This window comes from Mus caroli, unplaced genomic scaffold (assembly GCF_978045245.1).
Source record: "Mus caroli unplaced genomic scaffold, Mus_caroli_1 scaffold_8, whole genome shotgun sequence".
Taxonomy (NCBI): domain Eukaryota; kingdom Metazoa; phylum Chordata; class Mammalia; order Rodentia; family Muridae; genus Mus; species Mus caroli.
In genome coordinates this window covers 33553640-33568957 of record NW_028227263.1, presented here as the reverse complement: position 1 = coordinate 33568957, position 15318 = coordinate 33553640, and the positions used below count along the sequence as shown (strand labels likewise).

At 45.3% G+C, this 15318-nt stretch overlaps 1 protein-coding gene across 2 annotated transcripts in view; it reads left to right on the top strand.

The window, feature by feature from the left end:
- Positions 1-10377, top strand: part of Mical2 (microtubule associated monooxygenase, calponin and LIM domain containing 2) — a 185822-nt gene extending 175445 nt beyond the window's left edge. For both annotated transcript variants that reach the window (XM_085841396.1, XM_085841395.1), the window contains 3 exons: positions 4911-5010; positions 8734-8807; positions 10078-10377. In XM_085841396.1, the coding sequence (XP_085697522.1) occupies positions 4911-5010; positions 8734-8807; positions 10078-10262 (359 nt within the window). In that variant the 3' untranslated portion in view covers positions 10263-10377. The remainder of the gene's footprint in view (positions 1-4910; positions 5011-8733; positions 8808-10077) is intronic.
- Positions 10378-15318: the final 4941 nt, after the last annotated feature.

Genomic DNA, 15318 nt, shown 5'->3' with positions numbered 1-15318 from the left:
TCACAATGTCAAAAGGTTGACCACTGACCTCTTTGAGGGCTGTGTTGAAAGACTAGAGATAATCTTAAGTTGGTTGTTTAAAATAAAACAAATAAGTAGAGGAGAAATGATCAGGGCAGACAAAGATATGACAGAGGTTTCGAAAGATAAAATTATTGGATCCAGTGAACATGAATCCAACTGTTTGAAAAAATAAGATAAGCAAGTGTGACTTTTAGAACCACCAAGCTAAAAATGAAGTAAAGGAAACCTTATGATGTTTTCAATTCATGAGCAAAGTTCATCTGAAAAACCTTAATACCCGTGGCCCAGGGCGCTGTCTCTGAGCTTTAAGATACTTGCCACCAAGTTTTGTTCTGACAATGAGTTTTGTCCCCAGGACCCACATGATAGAAGGAGAGAACTGACTCCCTCATGGTGTCCTCTGACCCTCACAAGTGTGTGCACACACACAATAATAAATAAATAAATAAATAAATGTAATAAAAAATTCAACATCTACTTAGGATTAAAAAAAAATCTTTCAGCAATAGGACTTAATCCTGAAACCCTACAGCAAACATCTGTGGATCATCATTAAAGTATGCAAGGAGCTGTGGGGACAGTTATACTCCAAACTCTGGGGCCTGAGGCCGATCGAGACAGCTGTGAAGCCGTCCCGTGTGAACTGAGCCTGGAGCTCATGAGAAGTCAGAGGACATGGGTTGACCTGGAGCACAATTGCTAAAGCACTTGCTTGCCATGTATAGACAAAATCCAGAGTACAGAAGGCAGGCCTGAAACCACAGGCACTCTGAGGAAGGTGCCCCACACAGTGCATTGAGGGTTCCACCATAACCACTCGAATGCCAGCAAGCACCAGAAAGCATATCCAGCGTGTTAACAAAATTGCAGTGAACAGTAAATTAGCACAGATTCTAAGGAGGGGAAAAATAATCACATCTAAAGAATGAATTCTGAACCAGACGACAAACAAGAGTGGACCTGGTAAAAACCACACATCAATCTGCACGCAGTCAGGGGCATGGCAATCCCTCAAGAGGAAAATACACACAAAACCAGAATGGCTTCAAACAGATTTTACACATTTTTGTTGTTGTTGTTATTTTTACATTCAGAAAACAAACAGCTGGACGCTGTATGCCAGTCACGCCCAGGTAAGCGAAGACTAGGGTACACCAGGCTTGGTCACTTGAATTTGATGTTGAGGGTCACTGGATCTCAATAGAGACTGACATAATTTGCTTTGTGGTTTTGAGAGCACTCTTGGGCAAAACTAGGTCACTATAAATGACAATTAACAAGTTGGTTTGTGTTAAGCTCTAGTTTGTTTTGGTTGATTGGTTGGTTGGTTTTTTTTTTTTTTCCAGACAGAAATCACATGTGGCTCAGGCTGGCTTTGAACCCACAATTCTCTTGCTTCTACCTCCCAAGTGCTGGGGGTGGGCACCATCTTGCGCAGACACTAAGTGTTGATTTCATTATGGCAAGTGAAATCTTTCCAATGTGTCTGAAAAGATCCATGATAAGAATTCAGGAGCAAAGAAGTTTGACCGAAGACGCAAGCAGAGGATAAAAGGAAGAGTTAGATAACTGAACTGTCCTGGTCATGGCCAGAAGCCACCTTGCCTTCTGGTCACACAGCCCTCCAGGTCAGGAGTCACTGCTCTGCGGAGGAAGGGCTTTGCCTGTGACAGCTGAAGCCACTGGAAAACAATGGTAGACACAGGAAAGCAAGGAACCTGGATAGGCACCATGCATTCACATCTTTGTAGATGGTCCATTTCCATTGTATGAGCAGGAAAAGGAAAAGTGCCACTAAGGTGCTGGTGGTGGTGGTTTCAAGTTGTTAGATAAAGACAAAGTTTTATGTTTTGTTGTTTTGTTTTGTTTTGCTTTGTTTTAAGCACCTAGCTGAGGTTTTAAAGATGAATGGAAACTAACCCTAGCTGTACACCTAGACACAGCGAGGCAGACACAGGAGCAAAGGGGCAGTTTACTGAAGTGTTACTATGTACAGAGCATCGTGCTGAGACTTCCCCACCTTCTCATTTAGCAGCCCTAACCAACACTCGAGGTAGCACCGCCAGCCTCCTCATTTCAAAACGTGGGGAAGAGCAAGGCAGAGAGATAAGAGGTGACTTGGAGAATATCACAAGCCTGATTGACCTAGAAGTCCATGCCCTTCCCCGCATACCCACATCGAGAGGTAACGCTCCCTAAGCTTCATAGGCGCCACAAGGGCAGAATGTGATAGGGGACAATCATTAAGTAGAAACTGTGGGACAAACCCTTCAGTGCACTATTGGGATTAAGAGAGCAAGATCTCCCCATATCTGACACTGAAAAATCGGGTTTCCTGGTATCTTAGTTACTCTCCTGTATAAAATACCTTGACAAGATAAACATAAGGGTTTATGGTTTCTGGGGGATTGAGTGCATCATGATGGGGAAGGCACACTGGTTGAAAAGGAGTGAAAGTAGAGAGGGGAAGGCATGGTGGCTGGTCACATGGAATCTGCATTCAGGAAGCAGAGTAAACAGGAAGTGGAGCCAGGCTCTAAAGCCTCAAGGCCTGCCCCCAGTGACCCACTTTCTCCAGCCAGCCCTGGCCTCCTAAAGATTCCACAACCTCTCAAAACAGCTAGAGGTCATATGTTCAGCCACAGGAGCCTCCGGGGGACACCTGTAAACCCTTACAAGTAGCTGTATCTGCAGAGTCCCCCAAAAGGATTGTGTCTGCTAAAGAACAGAAGGCTTTAAAAAACTGAACCAAAGCCAATAAGATCACAAATTTAGTGTGCTGATAAAGGAAAATTAAGTGGCTCAGTTCATCTTGTGTTTGCTCCACACATGTCATCTGTGACATCTAAGAAATGTCTCCACCATGACAGGAGTTCCACAAGGGACACATAAGGCGGAAGCAGGGACACAGGGACACATCATGCAGGTGATGATCATTGCCTAAGTAGATCAGGCATGTCCGTGTAGCAGAGCGAATTGAATTTGAAAAACAATACCGAAAGATTCTCTGCAAACAGTAAAATAGTGCTTTAAAGCTGTTTCTTTTGGATCGGGGACAAGGAAGGGGAAGCCCAGGGCTGGTGGCAGATGGTATCTTGTTAGACGATAAGGAGAAACAGCATTTCCAACTTGCAGCTTTTCTGTTTTCTCTATCGTGGAAAATGGTTCTTAATATAGAAACATTAAACAAACATCTAGAAGAAATTGACTCTAGATGGATGATAAAATGGAAGAGCTGTGAATTTAGATTCTTTTTTTTAAAGAATTTACTATTTTTAAATGTGTGTGTGTGTGTATGCCTCTGTGTGTGTGTGTGTGTGTGTGTGTGTGTGTGTGTGTGTGTAGGTGCCCCATGGAGGAAAGGTTAAGAGCATTTACTGTTCTTACAGAAGACAGGATTTCATTTCCCAATGCGCACATCATAACTACTTAAAACTCCAGCTACAGGGCATTCATGCCCCTCTTCTAGACCCCTAGGGCACCCACACTCATATGCACTCACCCACACAGAGACATTTTCTAAAAAAGAAATTTGTCAGTTGGGCAAAAGATTTCCCTATAACAGAAGAATAAACAGGGTGGTATTTAATTTCTTTTAGTTAGTTAATTGGTTAGTTGCTAATTTTCTGAGACAGGGTCTTACTACATAGTCCCAGACTAACCTGGAACTTACCGTGTTGGCTTTGAACTTGTGGCGATCTTCCTACCTCAGCCTTCCATGTGCTAAGATATCAGGTGCCCCTCTCCACACTCAGCAAGGTATGTAATGAGATGTATACCAAGTCTTGAACTGAGTTAAGGAAAGATTCGCTACCTAAACGAAACACAGAGCACCTATGTACCATTGCTATTGTGGAAAGCCAGAGTTCCTTTGTAAGTTAATATGAACTTCAATGACCAGGGCTGTTAAAAAAACATGTCTGTAACTCTGGATCACAGGGCAAAGGTGTGAGAATCTCCCTACCTCCTCTATATTTCCACAAGGTTTCTCTGTTGTGATTTGAGTTTATCTGGTCACAAAGATTAATTGACAATATTATTGTTCAGTAGACACACAGAACCCTCTCCAAATGTCTAGAGATAGCAAATATAACAATCACTCAACCTCTGGCTTTGGTATAAACCAAATCAATAGAATACTTTTGCAATCTTGAATCAGGGGTTGGAGAGAGGTCTCAGTAACTAAAAGCACCCAAGTTTGACCCCTGGTACCACACAGCAACTCTCAAGGATCTGTTTTCTTCTTCTAGCCTCTGTGGGCACCATGCATGCACTTGGTGCATAATTATGTTCAATAAAAGGGAGTATCTATTCTGTAATAATATAGGAGTACATATTTATCTCTCACTCGATTCGATCCTAATTGTATTATTTTCATCATTTGGCTTTTCTTCAGGGGGAAACAATCAAAATGCCAGTCACCAGCCTTTGATCAAGTGTCGTGTGACCATCCCTGGATGGGAAGGGACCACACACCACCTGGGCACTCGTTAGGAGTTTGATTTGCAGAGGGGTGAAGAGCATGAGCAAAGGTCACCACTGGGCAGCTAGGGCTTCTCTGATGCAGAAACAGACATCAGTTTTATGGACACACAAGTAGGCAGGAGATGAGTCCTTTATGGGAAGGACATTAGTCATCACGGGCATGCAACCTTGGAATTGAAGTAGTCCTATCCTCCATGCCCAGCAGTCCTCCCCCCAGAGCAGGCTCAGGTGGGTTTCATTTGCAATGCCCATGACCTTGAAGCATCCACAGGGTGCCAGGAACTGCTTTCCTGCTGAGCCCTGCTTGCCATAAACATGGCCCGCTAAAGTGGCTCGGAAGCAGTTTGATCATGGGGCGAGAAATGCCAATCTAACCCATTTGCCATTGATTTCTTAAGCAGATTCAGGGACACAGGATGAAGCCCAGCTTTTGCAGGAATGGTTTAAGCTGGTTCTGGAGAAGAATAAATTAATGCGATATGAGTCGGAGCTACTGATCATGTAAGTAAAGCAACACAGATAACAGTGAGTGCTAACAGCCTGGTAGCGGGAGCGGGTGGCTCACCGTCCTTGGCTGGAGTCCCAGGGTTTTTCTTCTTTGTGCATACGGAACAGTGATTGAAGCAAATTGGTATTTTGTGTCTTGCATATCATGCTGGCATTAGTGGCAAGACTCTTTACTTGTCTGCTCTCTCCGCAGAGTTCAGTGGCTAAAATAGATTTCAGTAGCAGGTCAGGAGCTAGAAGGTAGCCGGTCTATTCCTGGCTACCTTCTACACACACACACACACACACACACACACACACACACCACCACCATCAGTGGGGAATCTGTGCTTGGCCCCTCTGTGTGAACCATGGGGAATCTGCCTGACCACTTCCTGGTGGTTTTAACAAAAGAAAGGCTGAACCCTGGTTGTCTTTGATCTGTCTGTGTGTCTTCTTGGAGAAAGGGCTGGTGACCTGGTCAAATGGTCAGAAAGATCCCAGCTCATCACACAGTTCTGCACCAGACAAAGGGCACCAAACCCACACATCATTCTGAAGAAAGAGAAAATAGCATTGTCTATAAACCACTAAACTCCAGAATTACACTGTGCATTTTCATTTTTCCTCCACCCCTGAGAGGTCATCTGGGGACTTTAGAGGTGGTTCACTCTTCCCTGCCAGGGTTCTGAACCAGGTGAGAAGTAGGCAAGCCATCCAAATATTACATGCATTATTAATAGTGACTAATGGCCGAGGATAAGACCCCAGGCAGGCTGACTAACTAGTTTCTTAGTTACTATCAAGTACATGACTCAGTAATAGGAATGTCTTTCCTTAATCTGGAAGCAAGGAGTCCACATGAAGGGGCTGAGAGAGCCTCATTCTCCTGGATGCTCTCACAGGGACTCCTTCCTTGCCTTTTCTACTTCTTGTGGCTTTGGCCATTCCTTGGCAATAGCTCTGTCACTACAGCACCTTATGTCTCCATCCAGCCTTCTCTGTGTGTCTGTGTCTCTTCCGTGTCTGTCTCTTAAAAGTCTTCTCTCACTGGGCTATCGGCCTAATAATATAATCCACATGTGACCATCTCAAGGTCCCTAACAGTGTCGGCAAAGACCCCCTTTTAAATAACATCACGTTCACTATTTCCAGGGCTCAGGATGTGGCATGCCTTTCCTATTCAACCCATTACAGTAGCCAAATCTCAGAACTGGATATGTCTACCTAATGAAAAAAGGAAGTGGACCTACTTGATCCTAAGGGAAAAGACTTTTTCCTAGACCTTGGGTCTCAAGGGTGGGGGTGGGGAGGTGATATTCCCGGTGGAGGCTATTTAGCAATGACCGGGAAGATGTGTTTGGTTGTCACACATAGGGCTCTGATTGAAAACTAGTGACTACTAGCCAAGGATGCTAAGCTTTCTCCCTGTAATACACAGGGCACCTCCTCCTCCCACCAAACAAGGAACCAGCAGCCTAAAGGACTAAAGGTGTCAGCACTATGAAATCTTACCAAAATCCCAGGCAAAGCCCAGTGCTTGCTGAAGATAGGCTGAGCCTGGGAAAATTGAGGAGAACATGGCTCATCCTGAGAGTGGGGGTGGAAGGGTTAGAGAAGGAGACCAGAGTTACACTTACCATTTTCTGACCACATGGAAGGGAATGCCAGGCATGGGGAAGGGGAATCCTTTCTAGCAATCATTTGTTTCTAGACCATTGTTTAGCTGATGAGTATAGTAAGTCTCAGAGGAATTATGCAGTGTGTCCACATCTGCCTAGCTACAAAGTCCTTATATGCCGCCATATATACAGTCTGCATTGGGGCTAGGTCTGAATTATAAAATCCTTCCAACAGACTATCAAGAACATCTTCTTTATACCAGGAACTCATCTGATTTCTATAGAAATAGGCCACAGCTAGTCATGGAGATGCAAGCCTAGAATCCAAGCACTTTGGAGGTCGGGGGAGTTGCTGAGAAGTGAACACAAGGTGTGATGGCAATAAGAAAGTCCATCAAGGGTTCCATGGTGGAGACAAGAATCTGTCTTGGGGAAGAGAGGGACTGGTATGGCTGCAGACCAGAGCCAGCAGCTTCTCTAGAGAGTACACCGGTCAAGGAGAGTACTTCTCCATAAGAAGTCAAATAGGACAACCAGGGTATGTGCACTGGACAAAGGAATATTGGAGGATAGGTTTTGGTTGGAGAAAGACCTGTATGAACAAGGAGAGATGTCTTAGATGGGTGTGTCCATCAGACTCTTTGGGATGTGAAGTTAAGAAAGAATGAGTGGTATGTGGGATTCCTTGAGGATGACACCTACGAAGGGTAAAGAGCAGGAGATGGGTAGAGTTAGAGTCTTGGGCCCCTACCCCAGTTCTGATTCTTTAATAAAAACAGAGGAGGAAGGAAGACGACTTGGGCAGGAGGAGTTCCGGATGTAACATAGCTCTGGGTCTTAGCTAAGACCCAGGAACATCAGACTGGAGACAAGCCATCAGAGTGCTGGCAACCATGTCAGCTCTCACATCTCTACGATGCCCAGCCATTGGCTGTGAGCCACCCAGGAACAGCAGGGCTTCAACATGACACTGAAGCTGATTCTATAGTGGCCCCCATGTCACTAAGCTTCCCCAGAGAATTCTCCCTGCCATCTGAGCTGCCACCACCTCTGAGTCCAGAGATGATAAGTGTCCGTAATAAGGCAGAACTTTAGCCCAAACAGAAGTAAAAGCAGTTTCAGGGCTGGGGACGTAGCTTAACTGAGAGAGTGCTTGCCTAGCACGCGTGAAGCCCTGGGTTCAACCCCCAGTACCACAGGTGTGGTGGCACACAATCATAGTACCAGCATTGTATGTAAGGGTAAAGGTGTGTGTATGTGGAGAGGTTGTCAGGAAGAGCAAGAGTTCAAGGTCATTCTTGGTGACACAGCAAGTCTGAGGCTAGCCTGTACTACATGAAGCCCCATCTTGAAAACAAAAAAGTGAAATAAGAAAACAGATGGTAACAACAGGGTAGACTAGAGTGACCCCAACACTGTCACAGGGACACATGGAAATGCAGGTTGGGTCTGGAAGAGAAAGTCCCAACAGGAGGAATGGAGGGGCTCATTCCTGAACCTTGGCATCATTGTGGCCCTAGCTCCCCCCTCTTCTCCCTCACCCTCTAGTCTCTGTGAGGGTACGTGGGCTGCGGTGCCTGCTGAGCCCTTGGGGGACACTCAGTGCTTCTCCTCTCAACCCTTCATTTTCTCTAGTCTTGAGGATCACGTAGCTCAAACTATCACCTCTTGACATCACCACGTTGTCTAGATCCTCATTTCTCTGAACTCCAGAGTGGCATTGGGGATCCCCCCAGCAATGCATGGGCCAGCATCTGGTGATCGACATGGTAGGAAATGACTGGGGCATCCCCAGGCTCAAAAGCCAAGTTCCCAGCTGACCTTCCAAGGGGACTCAGCTCCATTCCGTGCTCTGCTGTTCCCCACAGAGGCAAACCCTAAAGAGCAGTTTGGTGGCCTTCAACCTCTCTACATTTCTCTCATCCTCTCTCAAATTCAACGTATTTCTGCCATTTTTCTGGGCACCTATGGTGGCCCCAACAGTGGCAATACTTTCTATTAGACATATTAAAAGATGCCAATTTTAATGGGAAAAAAGACTGCTGGTCCATGGGTGCCTCCATTTGCGTTTTCACACAGTCCCCTGTTAATGGCTGGAACATTTTCTTGTACTCAGGGCCCAAGAACTACAACTGGAAGATCATCAGAGCAGACTGGAGCAGAAACTACGACAGAAAATGCTCAAGGATGGTGAGTATGGGGTACATTTGGGGCCCCTGCTGAAGACACACACACACCTCACAATTGAGCAAGTCATGCTACAGATAGGAATGAAGAACCCATCCTAGCTTGCACAGCCCCCAGCCTGAGGTGGACTCAAAGCACTTCCCCTCTCACATTCAAAGTCTCTCTTTGTAGCTAAGGCTGGCCCTAAACTGTAGCTGTCCTCAGCCTCCCAAGTATTGAGATTATAAGCGTGTACCACCATACCCAGCTCAGACTATATCTTCCCTTTTTAAAAAAATTACATTTTTGCTTATTTATTCATGGGGGTAGGGACCATGCATGCTCTAGCACATTGGTGGAATTCAGAGGACAATTTATGGGAGTCATTTCTCTCCTTCCACTATGTGGGGCCTGGGAATTGAATTCAGGCCATTAGGCTTGATAACAAGCACCTTTATCTGCCCAACCATTTCTATTTGTAAGAAACCATATTAGGCCACACTACATAGCACTATTAAGGAAAGTATACAGGCCAGCCAGAGTGGTGCATGCCTATAATCCCAGCAGCAAAGACAAGAGAGACCTTGCCTAGAACATGGTGGAAGGTGAGAGCCAACTCCTACAAGTTGTCCTTAGACCTCCACATGCATATCACAGTGGTGCATGCCTATAATCCCAGTTCATTGGAGGAAGAGGTAGGAGGATCAAGAGTTCAAGACCAGTTGCAGCTATCTGACAAGTTTGAGGCCAGCCTGGGAAACAGGAGATCGTGTGCACACATGCACACATATACACATACATCAACTGTTTAAAACAAAACAAAAGGTACAATTTATCATTGTATACAAATGACAGAAATGTTGCTCTCACTGGCTTAGGAGCCCCTGGTTGGCAATTTGCTTTGTTGTAGCTCAGATGTGCTTAGGAAAACAGCCCTTCTCCTGTTCAGTTTCTTCCTTGGAAGGAAGGAAGGAAGGAAGGTTGAGGCTCGACAGGGTATGGCTACATTAACTTCTCTGTGCTCTCTACACACACACACACACACACACACACACACACACACACACACAAGCGTGTCCACACACAATCTCAAGGTGAAATCTGAGCTGACTCCCACACAAAGCACCTACTTTTCTCTGTGGCTTTGTGAATAGCTCCTTGGTGTTAGATTCACTTCCTTGTAACCAAAGGACATAACAAGCCCAGAACCATTGTGAACTCCTCTGCTAAGAACTCCCTTGACCCCAGTCTTTCCCGAGCATTGATTTTTTTTCCTTATTCTTCTTTTCTTTAGAGGGCCAGAAAGACGAGAATGACCTAAAGGAGGAGCAAGAAATATTCGAGGAGATGATGCAGGTGATTGAGCAAAGAAACAAGCTCGTGGATTCCCTAGAGGAACAGCGGGTCAAAGAAAGAACCCAAGATCAACACTTTGAAAACTTTGTTCTCTCCAGAGGCTATCAGCTCAGCAGGACTTGAAGTGCCCTTCCCCGCTGAAGCCAGAGAGCCAAGAACACCACACTTTCCCACCGAGGCACTGAATTTAAAGCCTACTGCCTTAAAAAAAATAATAAAAAGATAATGATGTCTCTTATATGAGCTGCATATGGTAGTTCACATCTGTAATCCCTGCTGAGAAAGGCTGAGGCAGGAGGAGTGCTATGAGTTCCAGGATAGCCTGAGTTGTATAAAGAGACCCTGTCTCAAAAACCCAAACATCCCTTTTAGGTCTTATATCTGTTGTAGATTCTCAGAATTTTTTTCCCAAAGGCTATAATGGAACAGTGAGAAAGGTCCTTGAACTTGGCAGTGCCAGAGAGCCGGTCCTGAGAGTGCAGGTGTTCTAGGCAGATGACCAGCATTGTCTTTTCCCTGGAAAGCCGTTTTCTTTGTTCATTGAGTTACATGTTTTAAGACTTTTAAGAAATGCCTTTTCATTAATACGAGCGTGTTTGTCCTTTTTGCATGGCTGACCAGTTTCCAAATGTCAGGGCGCAGCAGCAGCAGTTTAAAGATTAGCTTAATATTTAAATTGTGTTTCCAGAGAAAGCAGAGAAACCCTGAGATTACTGATTAAATAAAGCCAATAACTCATATAGCAGGTGTTAATTCAATCCAGGGTGAATTTAATTTACCAGGTATATTTATAAGCCTTAATATAATATACATAAGCAATGAAGGTTGAACAAAAACATTTGAGCCTTAATTTAATTTTTTTTGAAAAAGAAAAAAAGGAAATAAAACTTAAAATTCATGCCAGCAGGATTCTTGGTTTTCACCAAATCCTCTGACTCAGAGAAGCCTGTTGTTCCCACAGTGCTCTGCTTCCAACCCTGGACCATAATAAGTGCTTTTAGGGAATGAATGGCCCTGAAGTGCTTTGGGAGTGAGGAGGTGGTGGTGGCAGAAGGGAAGCTTTCACTTGTTGATAAAACATGACATATCTACTAAACAAACAAAGCGAGGCACCAGGGGAAGGGGCTTCGCCATGCTCACCTGTGCTCATCTGAAGTGTGCACGGTCCCTGAGAGACAAGGACAAACCACTTCTGATTTCCAGTGCAGGCAGTGCTAACCGCATTTATCTAACTCCAAATTGAATCGTGTGTGTGTGTGTGGGGGGGGGCAGACAGACAGACACAGAGACAGACAAAATGACACAGAGAGACAGATGGAAATTTAAACTGTGCAGAAACACAGTTGTCGATGACTTGAGTGTGCACACATTGGGGTTCCTTGAGTATTTGGACAGTGCACACAGGGATGAAAGACAGCAAGATTTAGAGTGGTGATTTATATTGTTGTAAAATATTTGGCTGTTCTCCTTTTATGGAATCCTTAGAAGATTTAAGCTGCTAGTGATGAGACTAGAGGATTCTTAAGTGTGTATCTGTATGCTCATTTCCATGACTGTTTAAGTGTTTCCTCAGCCAAAGGTGCTTTGTAGCTGTTGACTGTAAATGGTGGCTGGATTTTTTTTTCTCAATCTAGGTTGACCTATTAACCACCCTCATCTGAAAGGCTGTCTGTATGGTCAGCTTGGCTGGGGACAGCCAGATCTAGATGCACAGAGATCTTGTCTGACCGCAGTTGTGCAGTGTTTTGAGGCACAGCCCGCTATGGGACACCAAGGCCTGTGGTTACTTTTATTCCTTTTGCTTTCTTTTGAGTCTTCTAGTGCCTTTGATTCTACTTTGAGGACAGTGGTGGCATATTCTTATCTACTTACCCACAAAACCTGACATCTCTGGCAAGTTATTTTTATTTTCATATTTAGTGGACATGGGTTATGTGATTTCCTGTCATTCTGATTCTCCTAGGTTGTCATTTGAAGAGGACCTTTCAAAACAAAGATATAACAATGGAAGTAACATGATGCCTCAATGTTTGAGGCAGTGATTTACAGAGTAATAAACATATATAGAGATCATTAAAATATTTTTGGCCTGGTGGCACATACCTTTGATCCCAGCACTCAGGAGGCAGAGGCAGGTGGATCTCTTTGAGTCTCAAGAACAGCCAGATTTACATAATGAGTTCCACGTCAGTCAGAGTTACATAGGCAGACTTTGTCTCAAAATTTTTCTTTTCAGCCCTTGTAAAGAAATTGAGAAGAATATTGGATGCACAGGGATGAATCATTCTGACAAAGATGTATAGTTTCCACTCTCCCAGTTAGATGAAAGTGTCCTGTCTGACGGCTGCATGTATTTAACAGAGGATGTGTAAGTTTACAGTTCCTACGTTGTCCCTGTGAAAAAGAACTGGCACGTTTAGCTAGTTATAAAAAAGATGCTCTCAAGGTGGCCAGAGGAGGGTGATGCTTGGTCCTGTTGTTGGGTTATTACACTGTGGCTGCTGAGCTACTTAACAGGGCTTGCCTGTTAGCAATAGAGAATGTTCTAGACACTCAAAATTTACAGGGCACAACATCTTGAAGACATTTGTTTTTATTTTTTGCTTGTTGTGGTGTGTGTTTGTGTATGTGCATGTGTGTGCGTGTGTGAGCATGCGCTTATACAACAAAGCAGGATTGTGAAAGGATTCTGAACTACAGAAGAGTTAGTTCTAGGGTAGAAAGTCGAGAAGAACTGGCCTCGTTCTCCAGCCTTGGGTCATATTTCACAGCTTCAGAGGCAAGCCAGACAGGTTCTGATAATCACAGCTCAGATTTTACCCAAGCTGCATCAAGACTTGTTCTTAAGGGTGGTCTCCCCAACCGTCCACCTATTGATCTACTTATTCAACATTCTCTGAATGTCGGTGGGGTGCTGGATGCTAGGCTGCAGAAAAGAGATTTGCCGCCTTCATCTCCAAAGAGAAACATGAGTCAGGAAACCACTGGCATCCCCAAGGAAAAGCATAAGGAAATAAATGGCTTTGAAAAAAATCATCTACTCTCCTCAGTAGAAGGACTTCTCTCCCCCAACTACTGTAGTCTGGAAATAAGAATAAACTCATGTGACTAAAGCTGTGAACACTTCTCTCAGGTTGTAGCGTTTTCTTTAGACTTCCTTGTTGGCAGCGTCAGGCTGCTTGGAATCAATCGATGCCGAGCTACTGCGTGTTAATTACCACTGAGAAAGGAAGTGGCAGGTGGTGCTGGCTCTGATGAGCTGCGATGCAATTGATGTTTTCCGCATTTGGGGGGCCAGGGGGGGATGACAATTTGGTGATGTCTCTCTTCCCAAGCAGCAGACTGATAGGCTTCTCTTTCCAAACTGAAAATGGCAGCATGCCCCACCCAGGTGGCTGATCAGAGAAACTACCTCAGCAGGGCAGAGGTGGCAGGGGCCAGCTGGCTCCACCCCACCCCCACCGCTCCAATGGAGAGACTGGCGGGGCGGCTGAGTGAGGGGCAGATGCAATATGGGGACTGATTATTCTCAGAAGTTTCACGTGGGGCAGAGTCTCCTGTTTCACCTGCTCTTGATCATCTCACCTCAATGCTGACTCGATTGTAAACGATTAGTCTGCAGCGACAATTGGTTGATGGAAACGTGTTATATGTGCATGGGTCTAAATACCGAAATGAACCCTCAGATATATGGTTTTGTGTCTCAGGAATCAAAACATATTCATGTGGGCTTGCCGGAGGCCCTCTGAGGGTAGCGTTCATTTCATCTCTTTCTTCTCGGTGAAAGAGCCCGGACAAAGCCCTGATTTCATGTGGGAGTCTGGGAATTAGCATGGGACCTCTCATTACACTAGGCACCTGGAGGGATTTACCTGCTGGGCCTCTGGTTGGATTCCAGTGGGAGAAATGGAGAGAGCTCAAATCAGGGGTGTTCTCACAACAAAGAAAGCTATTTTTAATGTCATTGTAGGGGAGGGGTGAGGCCAGCCTTGCCCAGCCTGCCGAGTCTTCTCATCTTCTCGCCTAGGAAAGGCTGGTTTTGAATTTCCCTTATTCACCAGGGACACACCCTTCTGCACAGAGCTGACTGCCTCCTTCCACTCAGTCTTTGAGGATCAAGTTTGTTTTGCCTCCATTCTTCACCTCGGCACATGTAAATGTATAGAATAGCAGTTATACTGCACCTGAATGGCCCCAGCAGGAAACCAACTGTCTGGGGGGAGGGGAGGGGGGGGGCACCTCCTATCTGCTCACCCCGCTGCATCTGCATCATGGGAAAGCTTTGTCTGATCCACCTTTTGAAAGGATTTGCTTTTCTCCTTGGCTCTCAGTGTTATCAGTGCGTTGTAGGCACTGCCCTGTGAGGTGAAGAGGCAGAGAGTCACCTTGGAGGAGCTGGGCTGGAATTGTTAGGGAACCTGTAGGGACTCTGCTGCCTTCTCAGTGGGCCTCAGTCTCAGACAGACTCTGCCTTTCTATACTTGTTAGCTACAGATCCTGAACTAGCATCCTGAGCTTTCAGGGGCAAGCTGGGTAGTTGGGCTCATTTTTGCAGAAGAGGGAGGAGGAGGGGGAGGAGAAGAAAGGGGAGGGGAAGAGAGAGGGGGAGAGAGAGAGAAACAAAAGCCATGGCAACACAGTAGCTCACCAGGAGAGCCGCTGGACCCACACCCATGATCATGAATTCGGTCATCAAATTCAGCTTGTCCCACCTGTTGGGTGCTATAAATTCTACCTATGTTTTATCCTGTCCACTCCTGAAAAATGCAGTACTTAAGAAAAACACTGAATTTTCAGAGGAAGAGCCTGAGACACTAAGAGGTTCAGGTATTCGACTAATTGTCATTGTTCATGTCTAAACAGGCCAACCCGCTGTGGCCAGCCTGGAGAGTCTGGGGCCTAGACCTCCAGGCTACACAGCCCTACTCTGCGCCCCGTCCTGCTTCCTGCCTCTTGTTACCTGCATTTTCCCTGGTTTGGGTGGGAATCCATCACCAGCCCTCACAAACAACACACTAGCACCCATTCTGTCAAGGTAAATCTGGGAACACAGAGCAAGCTGCCACTGGATAGAACTAGTATCCTGGGCTTCCCTCAGCCGAGCATGCTCACTCCTTAGGATAGTACACAAATCATGAACTCGCTTAAAATATGATGCCATATCTATTGTTGTTCTGTT